The 22,244-nt window shown below is 42.1% G+C and overlaps 1 protein-coding gene across 2 annotated transcripts in view; it reads right to left on the bottom strand.

The window, feature by feature from the left end:
- Positions 1 to 1,862: 1,862 nt before the first annotated feature.
- Positions 1,863 to 22,244, bottom strand: part of LOC112258519 (integrin alpha-3) — a 33,393-nt gene continuing 13,011 nt past the window's right edge. Inside the window, exons 2-27 of one of the 2 annotated variants that reach the window (XM_024432938.2) lie at positions 12,988 to 13,115; positions 12,597 to 12,688; positions 12,085 to 12,328; positions 11,585 to 11,680; positions 11,012 to 11,243; positions 10,617 to 10,810; positions 8,837 to 8,925; positions 8,487 to 8,623; positions 8,236 to 8,313; positions 8,015 to 8,082; positions 7,013 to 7,149; positions 6,681 to 6,827; positions 6,314 to 6,411; positions 5,926 to 6,094; positions 5,653 to 5,658; positions 5,446 to 5,529; positions 5,248 to 5,327; positions 5,029 to 5,106; positions 4,815 to 4,917; positions 4,552 to 4,728; positions 4,180 to 4,302; positions 3,843 to 3,956; positions 3,628 to 3,726; positions 3,292 to 3,417; positions 2,886 to 3,040; positions 1,863 to 2,373 (exon numbers count right to left, since the gene is read on the bottom strand). In XM_024432938.2, coding sequence (XP_024288706.1) covers positions 2,933 to 3,040; positions 3,292 to 3,417; positions 3,628 to 3,726; positions 3,843 to 3,956; positions 4,180 to 4,302; positions 4,552 to 4,728; positions 4,815 to 4,917; positions 5,029 to 5,106; positions 5,248 to 5,327; positions 5,446 to 5,529; positions 5,653 to 5,658; positions 5,926 to 6,094; positions 6,314 to 6,411; positions 6,681 to 6,827; positions 7,013 to 7,149; positions 8,015 to 8,082; positions 8,236 to 8,313; positions 8,487 to 8,623; positions 8,837 to 8,925; positions 10,617 to 10,810; positions 11,012 to 11,243; positions 11,585 to 11,680; positions 12,085 to 12,328; positions 12,597 to 12,688; positions 12,988 to 13,115 — 3,007 coding nt within the window. In that variant the 3' untranslated portion in view covers positions 1,863 to 2,373; positions 2,886 to 2,932. The remainder of the gene's footprint in view (positions 2,374 to 2,885; positions 3,041 to 3,291; positions 3,418 to 3,627; positions 3,727 to 3,842; positions 3,957 to 4,179; positions 4,303 to 4,551; positions 4,729 to 4,814; positions 4,918 to 5,028; positions 5,107 to 5,247; positions 5,328 to 5,445; positions 5,530 to 5,652; positions 5,659 to 5,925; positions 6,095 to 6,313; positions 6,412 to 6,680; positions 6,828 to 7,012; positions 7,150 to 8,014; positions 8,083 to 8,235; positions 8,314 to 8,486; positions 8,624 to 8,836; positions 8,926 to 10,616; positions 10,811 to 11,011; positions 11,244 to 11,584; positions 11,681 to 12,084; positions 12,329 to 12,596; positions 12,689 to 12,987; positions 13,116 to 22,244) is intronic. The other variant, XM_024432939.2, reaches the window with a different exon arrangement.

The raw sequence follows: 22,244 nt of genomic DNA, 5'->3' as shown, positions 1-22,244 counted from the left end.
ACCACAAACAGCGACAACAGAACAGCATTAAACTGCACTCAGGCAATTGGCCCCCAATTCCCACACCACGTACCAGCTGTTAATAGCTGTCCTTTAGGGAGCTTTATAGGCTCACACTTCACTTTTTTTAAGCAACCCACATTAAAAAACATCACAGTTTACTATAAATTACTACAGTACATACTTACTAAATAAATAATACTACAGTACTTGCACTATAATTATAGCAAACTGTAGTATACTATACTACACACGGTAGTATCCCTTGATCATGTGTAGAACTTACTATAGAATGTTGTAGTATACTGTAAAATACTACAGTAATGTATGCAAAAACACTACACTTTTTGAACTACAGTAAATGCTACAGTAATTAATTTGCAAATATCTATTCCCTTCCCCCATATCGCAATTTGTGGCACTGAAAAAATGAGAAAAATATAGACCATATATTTTTCCCCTATAGGGTTATGGAAAATGTAGTAGTGCTCCAGGAGTTTTCCTGAAGGAGAAAGCCTCTGCTTCTTTGTAAAAGAGAATAAAACAAAAGCACTACAGTAAATACTACAGTTATGCCTGCAAAACACTACCGTAAATACTATATACTACAATATTTATATGATAGTTAACTGTAAATACTACAGTGAATACTACAGTAAAGTCCTCAATCACTTGAGTGAATACCGTAGTATTTATAACATAGTATATATGCTATAGTATTTTTTTCATGTGGGAATGCCTACTTTCACTATGTCACATACTAACAAAGACGTGTATACAGTTAACAGCCAAGCACAGTGCTCCCAGTCCCAAATTAATTTGGTGTATGCCATTGATAGTTAGGAGAGAGTTCTGAAATTATAGTCCTACTCTCTATTTTCTAGACTGATCATATTATTTTACAGAACACACACACACAAAAAAGCAATCAGACAACGACCAAACCATTAGACCTGTAGTTTACAATACATGTACATTGAACGTTTTGAAATTACCCCGACCTCACAATTCTCTGTGATTGAAACTTCTCCATGTTCCTTTCTTCTTGGTTCAGGAGTGGCAGTAGTGCCTTGGAACACTACTGTGTGAACCACTTCATCAGTCGATCTCTGATCCATTCCTCAGAATTAGGCCACTGGGATCAAACATACTGTACTTTCTGTTGGCACATTTACATCCATCGCTCAACTTGGGCTCATACAGTGTAATACATCAGAAAATGAATGTAAACAAATCACATACTAGTTTAAAAGCATAGTTTTAAAATAGTTTTGAAAGCATTTCTATTCAAACCACAGTACAAAATGACAGGACGTGCAAATATCAGTCTGTTCCATTTGGAAAGATCAAATCATAAGATAAAAAATTAAGAGCTTTTAGCAAATCTAAAACTGTTTCAAATTAGTCTTTTACAATCAACACACAAAAAAAGCACATCTGAGTATACAAAACATTAAGAATACCTGCTCTTTCCATGACATAGACTGACCAGGTGAATACAATTTTAAGCTATGATCCCTTATTGATGTCACTTGTTAAATCCTCTTCAATGAGTGTAGATGAAGGGGATGAGATTGGTTAAAGAAGGATTTTTAAGCCTTGAGACAAGGATTGTGTATGTGTGCCACTCAGAGTGTGAATGGGCAAGACATAATATTTCAGTGCCTTTGAACAGGGTATGGTAGTAGGTGCCAGGCGCACCGGTTTGTGTCAAGAACTGCAACGCTGCTGGGTTTTTCACGCTCAACAGTTTCCCGTGTGTACCAAGAATGGCCCACCACCCGAAGGACATCCAGCTAACTTCACACAACTGTGGGGAGCATTGGAGTCAACATGGGCCAGCATCCATGTGGAACACCACTTTCGACACGTTGTAGAGTCCATGCCCCAACAAATTGAGGCTGTTCTGAGGGCAGAAGGGGGGGGGTGCAACTTAATATTAGGAAGGTGTTCTTAATGTTTGGTACCCTCAGTGTATAATCTTGTTGACATCAAAACAACTAACATTAACAGTACAATTCTTGAAAATAACATTTCGGTCCAGAGCATTCAATCTTGTACACTATAAGGAATGTGGCAGTCATAACACCATCAGTCCTGTTCCCAATAATGTCCACAAATCCAGACATGCGCCCAGCCAATGCATATTGAGATGGAGCTTCTCAATAAGAGTAGTGGTAGTGTTGAAGGTATCAGTCAGTAGTAATGCTGCATTTCAGTCCAGTTTGTGATCCAGTGCTTCTTTCTTTTATTGGGATTTGGCTCCTCGATAAGGAATCCCTCATTTACCTGGTAGCGCTCCTCTTTGCGAATCTTCACTCCCTGGTGTATTGGCATCATTTTGAAGTGGTTGGGCCGCTTGAAAAAGCCACACTGTGGGACAATGGTAGACGACACAAAGTGAACATTTGAAAAGCGTAGACGTTTGGGTATTATCATGTTATTTTGAAAAGTATTTCTACTATTGGTGCCACCGGTATAAATGTTGTGATGCAATCTCAGTCCCGCTGTTGTTTAGATACTTGACAGCTTTCTAATGTCAACACGGGTATCATGAGATATGTGAAATGTATGATCAAATCACCACACAACCAATAGACTCAAGCTCGGCAAAGCTGGTTAGGTAGGAGAAGAGACTAAATAGTTAGCAATGGAGAAAGGGTTAGAAAAGGAGTTAAATAAACATATGCAAGTCAATCAGACAAGTCACAGCCTCTGAAATGCTGTTTCCCCTGTGGATAGAACCTCTCGATTAAGAGAAACCATTAAATCATTTATAATTTGACAGCAAGAGAGGAGGACTGAAGTTAAGGAAAGCCACTGCAAGCTGCAAAAAGCCGTTGGGAAGCTGAAAGGAGTGACAGACGGAAGGACTATTATTTTACCGAGGAAACCCAGTGCATTGTTCCAGAGGCCCACAAGGGGGGCCTCACTACTCCTCAGTCAGCCTCTCCACCTCCGACGGCTGGGTCTTCATCTCAGCTTTCTGGGCCTTGGCCTCGTACATCTCCCTGGTGCTGGCCCTCCTGAAGAAGCCACACTGAGGAGGGGAAGGCGGTCAGAATAACAAGTCAAACAGGATCCATTGTGGATCCAAAAAGGTGGACCTTTTGAACCAGTGGACAGTAGAAGTCTCGCGGTACGCGTACCATCTAACGGTTTGTTTGGATTTGTTGTTGGAGGCTAAATTGAATCTCCATTCTCCTCTTGCTGCTAATGTCAGTGCAGGATATTTGTTCAATTGGACCTAACTGGCAGACCATTGTAATAACTAATATACTGGATCGTTACCTTCCACATAAGGAGGATGATGAAGGCCAGAAGGAGGATGCCAGCGACAGCAGACACGATGATGATCCACAGGGGGACCTGGTACGTAGCCTCCTCCCCCAGCTCTGGGTCTATATTCAGGGTGAACTACACAGGGGGATATCAAACAGAGGACATTAACTATGTCTGCATTTAGGCTATATGTAAAAGTGTATCCTCAATTATTATTCTGTATATTCCTCCTCTCATGTATCAACTATCATCATCATCATACAGTAATCATCATGGAAATGACCTTTAAATTAGTATGGATGTAGCCTAGCTTTTGTTATAGTATGACTGGTATGGCGTCATTACCTCTGTGCTCTCAGTGTTCATCCTGATGGTGGGTTTGTCTGTGACCAGTTTCAGTGTGGCCTTGCCATTCACTGTCACCCGCCACGCTTCCCTGTAGTCCTATGGAAACACAACACATAAACAGGACTTTATTGGTACACCCATTCCAGTTACTCTAATGAAGCTGAGGAGAAAGTTCACATTAAGACTAGACCACTGTGCTTTGATGACTTTACCTCCAGCATGGTGCTGTTCCACACTCTGGCCCTGACAATGATTGTCGCAGTGTTGTTCATGTTGCGGAGAGGGCAGATGAATTTCACACAGTGAGCAGTGCCCGTGACACAGTCCTACAGACAACAGCAGTTGAAAGGGAGTTAGCACCAGTACACTATTTGGGCATACACATTTCAGTTGAGTGCATAATGTGACCGGCGGGGTTCAAACCCAGGTCTCCTGCTCACCAGAGGAGAGCATTAGCCCACTAAGCCAAAGCCTAGGTATTGGCTCAGGGAGACAATTCAATGCTTCAGGTCATAGGCTTATGAATAAGATGGTGGGGACGGGCCTCACCAGTTTAAAGGACTTTTTGCGAATTCCCTTCAGATTGAGGGAGGCCTGGAGTTCTCTGGGGTGCACCTCCTCTGTGGAGCCCTCCTCTCGCTTCCTTCTCCTCCTGGCTTTGCTCTCTGGTAACTATGAGGAAAAGGAAAACAGACAAAAAGGCACAGACCTCATAACTCAGTGTTATAATTTTGGAACTTAAAAGTAGCTGTTTTTTAGGTGTCATATTGACAACAACATGATCAACTGTGCACCTGAAGTTGAGATTTCCATCTGAAACCATAAAATTGGGACACATTAACGTTAATATACCAGCTACTGGGATTCTGAATAAACAAAACACAACTGAAATAGCCCTGGTAATACTCCCATCAGGTTTACCATGAGTTTGAGTGGGTTGACGATGGCTCCAGGAGGCACACAGTGAGAGTCTGACGTCCCTTTGGTCTGGATCTCCGTCAGGTACAGCAGCCACTTGCCATTGGCTACCTCCCAGGGCCAATCAAACTCCACCTCCAGGTTTCCAAGGTTAACCAGTGGCTTTCCAAAAACATTCACCTATGAGGAGAGGCATCATAGGTGAATTTAGGATCTTCAGAGATGCTAGCAAGGATTGTTTTCTAGGTAAAAAAAAAAAAAAAAACCTTAAATGTGAACTCCACAGGACTTCCGACGTCGCTGGCAGTCTTCATGCCCGATTCTCCCATGATCTCCCCACTGAAGTGAGTGTGACCTGTGTACTGGGCACTAGAATAGAGGCAGTAACACTGAATCAGATCCCTGTGCTATACAGTATGGTGCTACCTAATGCCTATAATCAAAACATGCCCTTAAAATGACTCAAAACCAATAACTTACAGTGCAAAAGACGCATCCAGTGTATACTCCACCACCATGACAAGAGGCAGCGGTTGTAGATTGCTCTGTTTACTCAATCTGAGAGAGGACAAAGGTTGAGAAGCAATTAAATGTTACAGATGATTGTAGCTGGGTCAGTCCAGAAGCAATGCTGTGATGAGGGATGATGTACGTAGGTAATGACAGTAGGAAGTGTACATAGAAGAGAGGGACATTTACGTGGAAAGCTGCAGCGTAGAGCGAATCTCTCTGGTGTCCAGACTGATCTCAGACGTCTGAAAGATGATCTGGATCTGATCCTGGAAAACAGAACGTGGTAGAAATCCACATTTAAAACCCTATATATGGTACCATGTTTCTATCTCACTTGTGGCCCAGACGAAGTAGTGGAGAGTACTAGTTTAAACTAGAACCTACCACCTGGTTGCTGGTGAATGGGTTCCCCAGCTCACACAGTACAACCATATCCTCTGCTGAACACTTGATGGCTGGGCTGTTGCTCTGTGGAACATAGGCAACCATTTCATGAGGAGAGAGGAACTAGTCATTTTTGGGACAACTAGCAAGTAATCGTATCTATAAATCACCAATCAGAGAAGCAAAAAGATGTGGTTGTTTACTTACCCATAGCTTAGCATTAGCATCGTTGCGTGCAAAACAATGGGAGTGATAGAACTGTTAGCCTTCTAGCTAATTAACTCTGTTACGCACCATAATAGAGGCTCTGAGGTGAAGTTTCCCCTAGGCACAGGTCTAGGATCAGCTTCCCTACCCTCAATCCTAACGTTAACCAATAGTAGAGAATATGCTAAAATGACTCAAGATCAGCACCTAGGGGCAATTTCACCCTATTACGCCATAGAGAGACACCAGAGTAGCACAGCAGAGCAGGCTTACCTTTGAGCGAAAGGCTGAGTAGATCAGCGACGGGGGAATGGTGACGTTGAGCATGGCATTGTGAGCGTCCTCTGCCGGTTTCCCTGGCGACTGGAAGTTGTTCACGTCCACGACCAACATGACCTTCTTGACACTGGCGCTGTACTGGAGGATCTGGTGACCATCATGGCTGTACAGGGACATTCACAACAAACAGAGTTAACAAAGATTACATTTTCTCTTTGATTTGATGTCTTGGTCACTCTAAAAACGACTTACATTATTCAAAGTCAACCTCTATGGTTTTACTTTCCTCTCAAGCCACCAATCATATAGCTAATGACACTTTGAACTATCCCTCCTATAACGATAGTCATGACCTTTGATCCCTGACCTCTGATGACTGTACCTGGGAAAAGGTGTCTGCTCTTCATTGGCAAACTCTGCCTTCATCTGCAGGTTACTCTGGCACGTATTGTCCGGGCCACAGGCTTTCTGGAAGTGAATCTGTGGGAGTGAGGGAGGGAGTGGGATAGAGAAAGAGGGGAGGGAGAGAGAGAAGTTGAAAGCAAGTATACTTATTCTCTATGGAACTAATATTATTTTCATCAACACACTATCAACAAACCCCAGTGTACAAAGCGTGGGCAGTAACTGAAGAGGCACACACACAAATAGTATAGTGGAGATTCTGTGTAAAGGGGAACATTCAAAAGAGTATTATGAGTAGTCGCACCTTGGTATCAAACATTAACTGAGTAAACATTAGGTCTAACCTCCTTTTTGACATGGCTGGCCTTTCCCTCACTGAGCACAGGGAAGGCATCCAGGTTCTGCAGGGACTGCCGGGCTCTGGGATGCCCCTCATGGAGGGATACGTTCAGGGAGAAGACTACGGGCTCCACCTTGTCTCGGATGGGACTCTACAGGACAGACAGCGAGACATGGTTAGGGTAACTCCCTTTGCTATTTTCAAGCATTTATCCAACAAATCTCAACAAGCAGATCATCAGTAATGATACAGGGCTTTGACCCTGGAGGAGGAGATGAATTCAAAACCAAAGCCAGTCCATGGTCACAATAGGTTATGTCGGTGACAGTTCCTTACCACTAGTCCGAGCCTCAGCGTTTTGCATTTGGCAGATGGCATTGACAAGAATCCAGTGTAGCTGTCCAGGCCATTGTCTTGGAAACGGACCCGGTGGTTGTGCCGTGTTAGGTCGGCTTCCACAGTGTACTTCACCGCTGAGAGGACACGGGACAAAATGCTAGAATACATACTACAGGTAATTTCATAACAATTATTCATTCATTTAGCAGCTTTTATCCCCATTGTTTGAATAAAAAGTGGCTTCAATGAATAAATACAATAAGAGCAAGTAGGCTTTGTGTACATTTGAAATCACATGAAACCAACAGTTGTGTTTGCGTACATACAGTATGCCAGACATAAGATTTATTTAGATAATTATATTAGGTATCTGTCATTTGATTTATGATTTTGGTTACAAAGGAAAGGGGACAAAGCCAGTGATGTCATAAAAAAAATATTTTTAGAGATGTTATGTGTGTGTTTCTTGACAAGCTCATAGGTTCAAGGGTAACAATGGTGGAGTTTGTTGTGCATGGCCCGGTGTCCCGGGTGGGTGGAGAATGGTCTAAAAGGAGGCAACTCCGCCCACATGGGGTACGGAAAATGCCAGGCGAACTCCAACAATGTCTTGCTAATTTACACCCTCCCCCTTTTGATGAACAACCTGCACTAATTGGCTGGACTGTCTTGCCAATCAATCACTTTCACCAATTAGTTAATAGCTAGGCACAAATGAAACCAACAGTCACAATGGCCCTTTAGGGCTCATGTTAACGCGATGCATCCTCGGCTTGCAATTGTACCTTGGGGATAAATAAACTGTATTGAATTGAAATCAATTGAACCAAATTTAATTAAATGGGCTAAATTGAATTCCATTAGCTCCGGAAATGACATTCATACATGTTGGCAATCTTGTCATGAGGTCACTTGAATGACTGATCAACACTAAAATAGCAGTGTTAGTGTTAGAGCAGTGGTCATCTAATAACAATGTTGTAACAGAACCACACTCACTGACGTTCTTCCTGAAGTCCTTGTCCCCAGTGCTCAGTTTGTAGTTGAAACAGACCTCCACCTCCACACTGCAAACACAGAAAAACATACTCAAATGGTCAGGGATTCCCTATTCAGGGTCATAACATGGGTTTAATCACTATTGCTGAAACATTGAGTATCCTCAAGCATTGAAAAGAGATCATTATGTCCAAATACAATTATACCAAACAAAATCTTACCAGTTGTCACAGTCTTTAGGGTCCACAATCCCTGGCGTCACTTCAAGAGTTTTAATGAGGTGAATGACTGGGCGGGCCCTGATCAAATAGATAACAACATGAACATATACCATACATTAGGGATTTATGGTTGATACAATAGATTTGCTGTGCATTAAACAATTTGTCTGGTTCGAAGGATGAGAACTGAGATGGACGAAAACACAATATACATCTAAATGCAACCACAGATCCTTGTTGTGATTAGCTACCTCAGTAAGGCTACGCGGTCGTCCAGTGAGCCGACCACCATGTCAGGGTAGCGGTTCTCATCCACATCCAGCCCCCCGTTGATGGAGTAGCCAAACGTCTTGAACCCACCCCCAGCTATATCCTCCCCCTCAATCACCTGAGGAGAGGGAGGTCAATACATCAACCAGATGTTGCAACAGAAATCGCTCCTCATCTGTTCAGTTCTGCAGCTCTCCTCACCACGAGCCCCATAGGATGAATTTACCCGTAGACGCTGATCTGAGGTCAGTTTTACATGTAATACTATTACGGCTAAGGTTAGGAGTCAGGGAGGATCCTAGATCCTGTTTCTAAGGGTGTGTTTCCATACCTGACTGGGCTCCTGAGAGATGCCCTCAGCACTGCCTGTCCAGATGAACACCCTGCCTGTTCCATGGAACGGAGCGCCCACCGCAAAATCTGTGAAGAGAGGGAGGGGGAGAGAGAGAAAGAGAGAGAAATGATAGACTCTTGTGTCTCCAACAAAGGCCTTCAAAAGCCTTGTTCCGTCACTGAGGGTCAGGAATGTTCTATCCACTTAATTTAATGTCAGCACTGAACCAATACTTGGTGAGAGTGAAATGTTGTCAAAATCCCATTCAAACAGCTTTGATTCATGTCAGAAAGGCACATGATAGATTTATAATACCAGTGTCATAGACATTATGGTGATCTACTGTATAGTGTTCAGGACAGCAATGCTGTAAAATGATACATGTAGCTTATTCTTAAGTGCTGTACTCTATTTTCTGAGAGATTAAAGGTCCAATGCAGCTGTTTTTATCTCAATATCAAATTATTTTCTGGGTACCTTACTGTGATTGTTTTTCATTTTGCTAGGGACTGTCTAGGTGTGGCCTGAGTGGGGAGGGGGAAACTGAAAACTAGCTGTTATTGGCAGTGAGGTTTGGAACTCTCTTTCTTATGTAAGGGGATAAACGCCGAAGTTCTGTGCTTTACCTTGGAAATGTGGATGACGCAGCGAAGTTCATTTTTCCAAGTTAATGTACAGAACGGAGGTGTTTATCCTGCTTACACCACAGCTGCCCAAAAAAAACAATACTAAAGCACACATTTACCAGTAGAAATTAACAATTTCCCGTTGATATTTCCATTTTTATAAGAGGATTCATAATTTTTCATATTTTGGTTAGTTCCGTTGTAGCCATGCTTGCTGGCAACGTCATTGTACCTTGCTTGCTAGTTACTATAGCCAACTAGCGATGGCTAACACAGTCACAACCTCCGTAGCCAGAATAACAGCGAAATAGCTGCATTTGCTTCTGTTCAAGCTGTTTTCTATTGACATTCATTTGGATACATCCATAACGTTGAGCTGATGATGCCCGATTTTGCCAGTTCATTACGAGGAGATCGCATTGCTTATCAAACACTAGGCTAGAAGCTATCTAAATAGTTAGTTGCTAGCAAATCTGCCAATATGACAACTGAATTGAAAAATACCATTGCTGAAAACAGTTTGTCAAACTAGAAACGTGGAAGGATTTGACAGCATAGCGCCACTTGCTTTGTGACTGCAACATAGGGACTGAAGAAATTCATGTTCATCAATATGCCTCTGAAAAATCAAAACAATGCTAGCTAGCTAACTAAGTTCATCCTCGTTGGGCCTGCATTTACAATCTATCCAATTTCAGTTTGTGTGGTTGTTGGTTTAGCTTTCTGTAACTTTGTAGCAAGTAAGGTCTGCATGTGTAGGCGTATAATTGCATCATTATTGCAAGGTGTCCGATATAATTTCAACTTTCCAGATATCTTTTCCAACTGTCCCGCTATCTGGTTTTAATGTCCATTCTAGAATGCCCTTCTAACCAACGCTGTGGTATAATGGTCTATTAGGACATTTATAGCCAGTTGATGTCACGAGGCAGTTCAAAACTCCATTCCACCAAAACAGGCTAAAATTTCAGTCAGTTTTTCCAAACAGCTCTTACACTAAAAGTGCATTATCATAAATATCACTATTTTATTCCAACCTCAGAGTGGAAGTATATATAAATCCCATTTTTGACTGTACTGGGCCTTTAATTACTTTCTATCCTAGGTTCTTTATAAGTGTGAGAAAATGTTGGTTTATTAAAATGTTTTACCTTGAAAGCCATCTTGGTTGACATCTCCAATGGCAGCCACAGCCATTCCAAACGCAGAGTCTCTAGGGCCTCGGAGTATGATGCTGTAGTTCTGCCGGAAGGAGCCGTTCTCGTTCATATAGACGTACACCGCTCCACCAAGCTCCTTCTTCCGATCAAAATAGAACGGGGCTCCGACGATCAGATCCATCCAACTACGAAAATATGCAAACAAAGAGTGTTGTTTCATTGACAGGGTTCAGCCAATAGTATTTCAATTAAATCAATTCAGGAAAAATTGATATTGCAGTTGAATTAATTCCAAAATAAGCTAGATCAATGATTTAAAACAAGTTACTTATGTCCCATGGGGATTAAGAGGAGTAAGTAAGACAAAGTTATAATCCATACTGTACCCATCATTGTTGAGGTCTGCCACGGCTAGGGAGTTCCCAAAGTATGAGCCCATCTGCTCGCCTCTCAGGGTGAGGTAGGGTTTCAGCTGGTCCCCGTCCCCTGACGTCGACGACTTCTTCACAGTCAGAATGACCGAGCCTTTGGCGTCATCCTTGTTATCCTTAGGAGCCCCTGTCACCACTGTGTCCTGGCTCTGGCTGAGGAGGCCTCGGCCCTCTGCCACCGAGTAGCCTGGAAAAGAACAACAACAAACAACATACTATTACTAACTTTAAAAAAAATACTATGTCTCACTTACGTGATCTGATGTTAATCTTAAGAAATTGTTCGTAAAGTAGAGAATCTTGCACATGCGCAGAAGTTACGGCTGTTTAGCTATCGGGAAGAGGCATCTAGAATATCTGGCCATGCAGCCACTCTGTTCTAACTACTACATACTGACGTACTAACAACATAGGTTACCTGACAACAGAAAACGCACACATCATGTTCACTGTTAACTTTAAAAACCTGTTCAATTCAAATCTGTATATAGACGTTTCCTGGGTAAAGCAAGATTTTAAAAAATGTACCTATGTAAATGTGCCGTCGATTACCAAAGTTGGGGAAGCTGCTTCTCTTGGTGTCATAGATGACGTTTGGATTCATCCAGGAGACATGAACATTGCCTGAAATAGAAGCAGAACAACACACTGGACATTTTAGAACAAAATATGAAACAACCACAAAAACTGACACGATTAGCATGACAATGATCATATGTGTTGACATACCGCACACACAGACCAGGCTAACATACAGTCATGACCATAATGATTGTCACCCTTGATAAAGTATTTTTATACAGTTTTCTTTTTGCTCGTCTTTATCAAGGTTGACAATCATTTTGGTCATGACTGTACTTAACCTTACTGACCATATTGTCCCTGTGGGATGTATTTTTATACAGTTTTCTTTTTGCTCGTCTTTATCAAGGTTGACAATCATTTTGGTCATGACTGTACTTAACCTTACTGACCATATTGTCCCTGTGGGATGTATTTTTTGCAGTCTCAAACAAATCTATGCCTACCTTGCCACTCAAAGCTGCCAGGGGCGCCCACGATGACCTCTGTGTCAGTGATGGCAGCAGAGATGCCCATGTTGCACATGACTTCACCTGTGATGTCTTTAGTGTGGCTGCACACCTGATCAGGGTTCTGCCAGTGCATGTCTGTTTCATTATAGTTCAGGTCGTTACCACGGATATAACACTTCCCAATCATCTGACGCAGCTTCAATACGCCATGTAACTTCACAAAGCGATGGCCACAGGTCTGAGAGAGAGAGAGAGAGAGAGAGAATCAGATGTGATCCTCTTTGTCTTGGTCATTCAATACTTGGCCATTTAATCAAGTAGTATGATACAGTAAGTTGCCAGAGATAATCATTCATTTCAATATTGAATGCATTTTTGCTGTAATTTACACTAATTTGTTCAGTAAACTCAGAAAGGAGAGTTGCTGGTCTGGAGGGTCACCAGAGGATTGACTGATGGCCTCTGGAACCAATGAAGCTTTAAAAAGCAGACAATAAGTTACTCACCAGAATTCGCCCCCCTGGCTGTCTTTGGCTGGCCACGGTTACCCCCAGCCACATATCCTCCACCCTGTCCTCACCCTCAATGAGGTCAGGGTCTGAAAGGTCACAGTATATCACACCACTCACCATCACTGTGCTTTGGGTTTCATAACAATACAACAATAAGGCATTTGTTTTAGGAATCAGAACAAATTACTTCCTTATGTTCCTCTTCAAATCCCTTATTTCAGTTGATTTGATATGAACATTTCCTCTGTGGCGTTCTAAATGGATAGTATATTTGTGGAACAATCAGTATCTATTCTTAGTCCAAATGTACTATAATATTTCCTTACATTTTTTAAAGCAGAATTAGCAACTCTGAGCAACAACAGCAAAAAAACACAATGTCTACCTGAGCCAATCAGGTTCATCCTGGTGCAATCTGATTGGGCAACGTTTACAGGGCAGGTATACACATCTCCTGTTACATTGGCCTTCACGCCAGACTCTGCCTTCTCCTTGGGTGCTCCAACAACGAGTCTGTGGATCCAAACAAGACAAAACAAATCTGCGTTTACATTTCAACCCCAAGATTAGCCATCTATAGTACAGTATGTTAAACTCACTGACAACAGGGCACCACATGCATGTCTGCAGGAGATCAGATGATACCCAGTGGTGTAGTGGCAGGTATACGCAAGCAGACGCCATATACACAGTTTTTTCAGTGGGCATTGTGTAACCTCCCTTCTTAATTAATCCCCACAAGTAGTTTACTCGAGGTATCAATGAATAAGGCTGATTTAACAGATCCGAATATTTTGGTTAAAATGTTGATTAACTATTATTTCTCCAAATTTTAAGCAAAGCAATGTGCACACCATTAGAGATCTAAAGATACAACAACTGTTGGGTTGCTACTATGACTAGGATAATGCCTTTGGCTGCTAAACAATGAAGGAAAGTTGATTTGAAAAATAGGCCTATAGAACAGGAGAGCGCATACGAGGTTTCTAAAATATTCCCCTCGACATTTCTATGGTCATATTTTGGCTTGGCTACTTTGAAGCAAGGTAAGACATGCCTCACCTCATAATATGAAGTAAAACATCCAGGTTTCAAACGAAGAAGGAACAGGAAACATAGAGATGCTAATGATAGGCCTAACTGTCTTCTGGTAGATGGAAAGGCTTTCCCAAAAAACCTTCTCAATGAAATGCTAAAGTAGTCTCTGCCTAACCTGGCAGAATGAAATCATGATCATTTGCATCAATCCCGTGGCCATTTGTTTAGCAAACTCCACCTCGTGTCCGCTACAGAAACACTACACACTTGAATTAAAGGGAAACTACAACTCAAAAGTGGTCTCCTGATGTGGTTTAAGCATTGGTGTTGACTTAGAACTTCCAATTATTATTATGTTGGTTTTTTTCAATCAAAAAAAAAGTGACTTTGAGAGCTAAAAACCTGAAAGAAATGGGGAAAAATCAGAAACCTGTGAATTTCTGACTCAGTTGACATCCTCGTTTATCTATTTCAATAATAGGCCTACTATTAGACTACTTGCACAATACATCTTGGCTTGTCCTGACTGTGAAAGACCAATATGGAATTCATAATTTTAGGTCATTCGGAGTATATGTCACTGTTTCTCAGAGGGCGACTTTACTTCGCCGGGCGTGTCGTTCGGGAAAATGTTAGCAAAATTAGAGTATATCCACTACACCATTGATGATACCACGTTAACAATGCGTATCCACTGATCCATTGATAACTGCCACCTAATTGGCAATCTGTTCAGAGTTATTTCACCATACAGAGAGTAGTAATTCAACATGTCTTGTTTCCTTTAGACAGAGAGTCAAATGTATGTATTTGGATTAAAAGGTGTAATAACCAAAGAATTTGAGCTGTCCTCCCTTGCTTCAATAAAAGATAATAGATGTAACACAGATGTAACACAGCCCCAGTGAAATAGAGAGGCAGGCAGCCAAGCCAGGATGTGTATATTTTCCCCTATCTCGCCCTCTTTCTCGTTGATATGCTGTACACACTGCAATGAGGTGAGTACTGATGAGGACGAGTCGGGGAGAGGTCAGACACAAAGAAGTCAGACTGGAGAGAGGTAGAACGAGTAAACAGAGGAGAGACTGGGGAGGAGGGCCGAGGAGGGAGAGAGCAATGAGAGGCGACAGCCAGACAATGACAGACGGAAGACAGGGAGAACCAGTGAGGAGTTCTGAACTGAAGGGCACCTTTCTCCTCCCATCCGTCCCTCCGAGCGGTCTCATCCAGTTTGGGGGGGTCTAATTTCATTTTGTTGCCCCCCCCTCCCCTCACCCAGGACGCGGGTTGGGTTGTGTCATGTGACTAAATCAGGTTTGCCCGACCAGGAACGAGGAAATGAGCATGTCACGTAAAGGGTGAGTGAGCTGTGGCATACAAGGACAAGACAGCATCCAAACAACCCAAGTCAATCAGTCTCTTCTCCTTTAATTCATCATTCCTTTCTCTCTTTCTCTCCCTCTCTCTTTCTCTCCAACACGTCTCATTCATAAGTCGCTTGGGATGTGGATGGGACATTGGAGAAAGAAACATCAAGCAATTCCACGCAATATTCATTCATAACAAGAATGCATTATAGTAAAGACACGACTGTGGCACACAATGATTCTATAATGAATCCAGAAAAGGGAAAAGTGTCAAGTGAGAGCTCCTCTGGGTTAAGAAGATCGGTGCATTTGTAGCTACAGAGACAGATATTTCAGCTTTGACTGCAGTATCTAGACCCTGGCAGACATAAATGTTCAGAGCTCATCAGTCAAGTGGAATAAATGCCAGTCGTCACCAAGGCGATGACAGAGATAATAGGGAGGACATTTACTGACTTCCACCAATCAGGCTGTCTAGTTACACTGATAATGTTATCACAAATGCCACTAGCCCACTGGAGAGAAGGAGCAGATATACACATACCAGAGAGTAGAGGAGGATTACTACTGATCAGTGTGTGTGTGTGTGTGTTTGTGTGAGTTTTATGTGCGTACGTGTGCGCTTACGTGCCTACTTGTGTAACAAACACAAGGTAATTGTTCCACTCATCTGACATCTGGCCTGGGAGTGCTCTCCCGCTCCTTTAGCAAAAGGAGCTCCAGTACTGGCAGCTGGGGTATGTCATACAGGTAGCATGGGTTACTAGGAAGGAATGCAACACTACCAGCACACAGGCTAATGGTTCCCATGCCGGCGTGCTCTGCATTCTCACTGTACTGTAAGACATAACAGAAGAAAGTGTCCTTCAAATACTTTGAGCGTTTGCTTGAGCCTGCATTGAGTGCCTGATGGGCTGGGTTTGTGTTTTTTTTAAATAATCTATTGGTTTATTGAGCCAGGCAAGCACAATCGAGCACAGATAAAGTATTTGAAAGGATTTCAAATACTATTTGAACCCAGGCCTGAATAGAGCACATGATATCAGAGCTAATCAAGCCCTGATGTGTCTTCTCTATGGGGGAAAAAAACATGAATTTCTCATGTCATCTTATGTGAAGTTAATGTGATCACGTGGCAACATGTAAAAGCAACATGTGAAAACATTTGAGCAACATGTGAAAACATGATTTCATTTGAAACAAATGTGACATCACGGGGATGCAACATTTCAACATGTGATACCATGAAACTACATGTGACAACATTTGAACGTTTTTCACATCAAAATGCAATTCCACATGTGAGAGTTAGATTTTCTCGTGAACATTTTTCACGAAATGAAAGTGCAAGTTTGATTTTCACCTGTGAAAGTTTTTCATGTGTGAATGCTAATTCCACATGTGAATCTACAATTCACATGTACGGTGAAAACCTGTTATTCTCCTCACAGATGAAAAGGTGGTGTTAACATTTAACATGTGACCTCTACACTGAGTGCATTAAACATTAGGAACAGCAGGTGAATCCAGCTGAAAGCAATGATCCCTTATTGATGGCACTTGTTAAATCCACGTGTATCAGTGTAGATGAAGGGGAGGAGATAGGTTAAAGAAGGATTTTTAAGCCATGGGGACAGTTGAGACATGGATTGTGTATGTGTGTCCTTCAGAGGGTGAATTGGCAAGACAAAAGATTTAAGTGCCTTTAAACAGGGTATGGTAGTATGTGCCAGGATTGTGTCAAGAACTGCAACACTGCTGGGTTTTTCACAGTTTCAACAGTTTCCCATGTGTATCAAGAATGGTCCACCACCCAAAGGACATCCAGCCAACTTGACACAACTGTAGGAAGCATTGGAGTCAACTTGGGCCAGCACCCCTGTGGAACGCTTTCGACACCTTGTAGAGTCCATGCCCCAACAAATTGAGGCAGTTCTAAGGGCAAAAGGAGGTCAAACTCAATATTAGTAATGTGTTTTTCTCTCAATGTATATTGAATACATGTGAACATATAGTTTCACATGCGAACAGCTGAACTCACGTGTCTCTTGTTGAACATTTCAGCTCAATATGTGAAAACAGTTATTTCGCATGTGAAATTTCCCTTTTTTGTGTAAGGGAAGTTATGAAATGGTATCGGTGTTTTAAGGTAGGTGATACGCTGTTGAGTTAAATGTGTTATAAAAAAGATGTACAAATCTTTAATCAGTGTCAATATGATTGCATTTTACATGATCACCTAGTACTGACCTTTCAATATGACCTCATGTGGGATTTGAACTCACAACCTCTGGATTACAGTGATCTTTCTGTTGCTAGTACAGATTCATTACTTATAACATATCTTTGCACTTGGAGAAAGAGTGTCATCTGCACTGTTATTTTAGTTATCAGTTAATCTTACTATTCTCTCATCATTGATTTCATTCACTTATTTTAGCATTTCAAGGGTTTTCTGTACAGTTGTCTAGGGGCGTATTACTCCTGAATCACTATGATAAATATAATAGCTTTTCTTGGGTGTATTATACAAAGTCCAAAGTGTATGAATACAGGAGCAATCAGTCACTGACACAGAAATAGTGGCATAGCAGGAAGATCAGAATGCTGTGAAGCAAGAAGTTGAGAGTTCAAATCCCAGGTGAGGACATGTTGAGTAATAATTACTATATAAATAAACATACATAATGCAGCCATATGTAAGTGGAAAACACTGTGGCTACTTCGGGACATCCCAGCACCTTCTTGTTTGCAGGGTATGGGTTTAAATCCACATGTGAAAGGTTATGTGACATATCATCATATGTGAAGTGTTCCAAAACCAAATGGTTTCACATGTGAAATCATGTGTTTCTTCCCGTAAAGGGTTATGCCCAATTGCCCACTGAACATACCTTGTACGCAATTACATAGGCAGGCAGCCTGCCTTCTTCCCTGCTATATGATATTACACGCTTGAACAGGCTGCTTTGCTTGCTTGGATTGTTAGGATATCATCCGTGTTTGGGATGTTTGTCTTCACTTCCAAGTATTTGTTTTATGTTTTTCACCTTTGCTGATGAGCTCTGAGCAAATGCCCTGTGATACACAGTATAGGAGGTCATCTGAATCCTCTAGTTCAATTCTGATAGTTTAATTTACAATTGTTTAAGTAGAACTCTTATCAACATTCTACTATTTGAGTACACCGGATTTAAACCTACTCAAGTCAGTGGCTGTTATCATGGGAATGATTGAGCCTTTGTGGGTTGGGTAAAAACAACAACACGAGTCTTGTTTGAAAAGACTGAAAGCCAAAGGTGCTCAAGTCCTTTCATTCGCACAGCCTAACCGTTTTAACGATGCCATTGTCATGAGCAGTTAACAAAAGACACATTACCAAACTCCTTAAGCAAACACACTCATTCGTGCAATAGAAACAGCGATTCGCTTGTGCTACCGCAGGCAATGCTGTGGGCGACTGAAACGAGAGAAGCATAAAGGTCTCCGATTGAGTTGCATCGGCTGCATGGGAACTCGTGCTAAGACACGTCACAATCACTTATTCACTTTATCTCTGAATCTCAAGCCAAATCCTTCAGCGGTGAGGTGGGAAATCAGGGATAAAGGGGAAGATATGGCACAGTTCATAGTCAGGCTATGTGTAAACACACGTACTGTAGACCCACTGCGCACACACACACACACCTCCTAGTCCTAACCATCCCATACTGTACAAAGGTCACCAATGGCAATACTCAGTGGGGAAGAGTTGGCAAAGTAGAGTAAATAAATGACTAAGATATCTACATGAACACAAGATATCGTGAAAAGGCATGCCCGGTAATAAGAAGTTAGCTTTTTTTAGGGGTGGTGTTTCTTAAGGCATAAGTCTCTGCTGGGTCTGAATGCACTTCACTTTGTAGCGCAAGACTCACTTCAATGAACTCTCAATGTTGTGTGACTGGAAGCAAAGTCTACCTGTAAAGGTCACAGGGTGATGAAGAACTTCTGCCATCTTCCCAATAAGTGATTTTACAATGGAATCTCAATTTTGAATAATCCTCTCACAAAACCCCTAAATCCAAAGGACTGAGACAGGGGTTAGACCTCTTAGTGGCTTGGCAGGCCATCTTGGTGAGTAGTCCACTGAAAATTCCACCACACCTTTCCAAAGCTGCTCCTAAAATTGAGCAACCCACTTCTTGGAAATCAAGAGAACTAGTGGTTTAATAAGTAATAGAGAGAACAGAGGAAGCATTGCAAAAAGGACTGATGTAGCTGGCTGGTAGACTGAATCATTTCCTCTCCCATACTGGCCCAGTGCCCTGGCACACACAGTACAACAGACCACGACACCTGAGACAGGATGTGGCCGATGACCTCCTAGGACATACTGGAACTTGTTTTACTCTGTGGTGAATACCAAGACTATAGCCAGGTGGATGAAGTATTTAGAATGGACTTGACGATTTAACGCTTGGTCAGTTTGCTGTGAAATAGTGAATGTCCAAGATTGATGGATGGTAATGTACTGTATCATCAACATGGCTGTTGTGTCACCTCTCTCACAGAGTAGTCCGATAACTAATAGTTGTCAACAAAATGTTAGCACTAGCATTCGCTAACTTATGTGACCTGGTCTTTTCAAACATGGCTTTTGGGGAAAAAGGCATGGTTTATATATATTTCCTGTGAGGGAGAAAACTGAGGCCTGGCTTTGAAAGTGTAGCTAAACAACTGGCAACATGAGGGTGGCCTGAATACACAATGCAATATAAGATCGCCATGGCGATAAGCTCCGGGAACCTGCTGCACGGTCGTCGGCGACAGCTAGGCCTGACAGAGAGAAGGAAGTGAAACTGCCCCGTAGAGAGAGACAACACGGACGGCTGATCACCATATTGTCCCCTGGCACGAATGCATCCACATGAGACTAAAGATAGCACCTTTCTGTCAACATGTAGGGGCCACATCTAAAGACATTCAGCACAATCAACAGGATTGGCTTCTTTAGACATTCCAGTGTATTCAGTGTTTCCTGCACAGAGCAACACGATTGAAGACACAAGATCAAGATCAATCTGTTTCACAGAAGGAGAAAAAACCATCTAAAACAGCAACTGGTTTACATGGCTTCCCACATGAATAAAGAATTAAATCTTGACCCTCACAGAGATTCTAAAAGAATGTAAATGTAACGTATTAGAAAGTAATCAAAAATGCACATTGAATTTTTATTAGGGATATACCAAAAGGAACACAGAGTGCTGCCGTCGCAAACGTTGAAGTAGCATACGCCCCAACGGAAAACACGATGACATGCCATGTCCAGTTTGGTCTCCGCAAACAGAACAGAGATACCACACACCCATCACATCACGGGGGGGGGAATGGAAAGTTAAGTGGCAGTGAAAATGACATCAGTCCGAACTTCAGAGAGATGATGCTGTAGCTTTCGCAGACCTCACGTACACAGGAAGCACACAGCAGTGTTTCCAGCATCACAGTGTGTCGCACAGCCTTCAAGGACAAGACGAGGTCTTCTGCCCATTTGCCATCAAGCTAATCAAGCCTCATCCAAATGATGTTGGATGAACAGGGTATGCTTTGAAGACGGACATGTTGATATTTTGAGGCAATACAGAGAGAGTCTTCAGAACCTGTGTGTTAACTAATAGACAGACTAAATCAAGTCGGACAGCAGACGCGGCTGGAGTCCAGAGTGAAACACAAGCCAGGCGTGTATATCTCATTCATTATGTGGAATTACCTGGTGTCGGAATCGACTCTCTTGAAAACAAATACTACTGCCGGTCAGAACCATTAACCTGACTATATGCCTCTGTCTGTCTGTCGTGATGAACGCACTCACACACAAAGAGAAATCGCTGGAAATGTAGATGCCAATGATGTTTTAGCCCTAAGGTCATTTTAAATAATATCTACCAATAAAGACCATTAATGAGCTGACCCCTTACCTTGTTGTTTTAAGCGACTTTTAAAATAAGCATGTTTAGTCTGTCAGATCTATAGGTGGTGTCTGATGAACCTGTAAACATGATGAATCACTAGTTGGCTGTCTTACCTCAACGCATGGAAGGAGACAGAATTTGTGTGTGTGTGGGGGGGGGTTGGGGGACTAAATAATAAAACATACATACTTGTGTTATCATTGTATTATCCTGTAATTCATAGTTTTAAAACAATTATGAAATCAGTCTCTCCTCAGATGACGGTAGATCAAAATGTCATAGCTAGGTATCTTGAGTGCACAACATCAACAAGCCACATGGTGACTAAATCACATGGTGTGAAGTAGCTCAGGTCTCTCACAGAGCTGTCAAATCAACAGCAGGTACAGCAGTGTTCATGGAAGTAACCCCGCTAACTCTGCCCCTTGTGTTGACAGTCTGGAATTTATCACATCAAAGTGTCAGCTAACCCGACCCTGGACTTGGCTATTGTCCAGAGAAACAGAGAAACACTGGAGTGGACTGTCGAGACTAGACTTCACGCCAAGACATGACACGATGAATTGTCCGATGCTCAGAAACAAATCATGATTTAAATCTTAACATACTGTAGGCTACGTTTGAACGGATGAAAATCAATGAAACGATCATCACACCATACGCGAATACAATGAATAGGCCTAATAATGAGTAGACAATAACAGGGAGCACAGAAGTACAGACCAGGTGTGATGTAGGAGCACAATGAGACCACTACAAAAACCACATCCCGGTAGCTGATTAGCAGTCCACCAAAGTAACATGAGCTAAAAAAATAAATTTAAAAAAACGATTTAATTCTTTCAATCACCATATGGGGAAGTCATCGTCATGGTGCTGTAGGACAGGACAGGATACCCTATTACAGTCCAGAACTGGTTTCAAATACTATTTGAAATCTATTGATTACTTAAGAGTGCTTTTACATAAGTCTTCCTGGAGAGCCATATGGAAGGGGTTTGCAATTTAGGGACTTTTCTATTGTTTCCATGGCAAAGGGGCAAGCTCAATCAAGTACAGCTAAAGTATTTGAAATGATTTCAAATAGTACCCAGGTCTGTTACAGACTACAGCCAAGACCGGAAAGAATGGGTTACTATGAAGGAAATGGGTGATTTGTCTGCAGGACAAGAGGGCTGAGAGTGTGCGTATAAAGCTTTCATTGACTTAAAAAGTTTCCGGGGGTCACATTACTCCTCCACCGGAACCTTTTTATGTCCGCGACACCGACAGTGGTGGAAGTG

This window comes from Oncorhynchus tshawytscha, linkage group LG09, assembly GCF_018296145.1.
Source record: "Oncorhynchus tshawytscha isolate Ot180627B linkage group LG09, Otsh_v2.0, whole genome shotgun sequence".
In the NCBI taxonomy this organism is placed as follows: Eukaryota; Metazoa; Chordata; class Actinopteri; order Salmoniformes; family Salmonidae; genus Oncorhynchus; species Oncorhynchus tshawytscha.
Note: the sequence above shows the minus strand (reverse complement) of the source record. Positions and strands in the feature narration are given on the sequence as shown.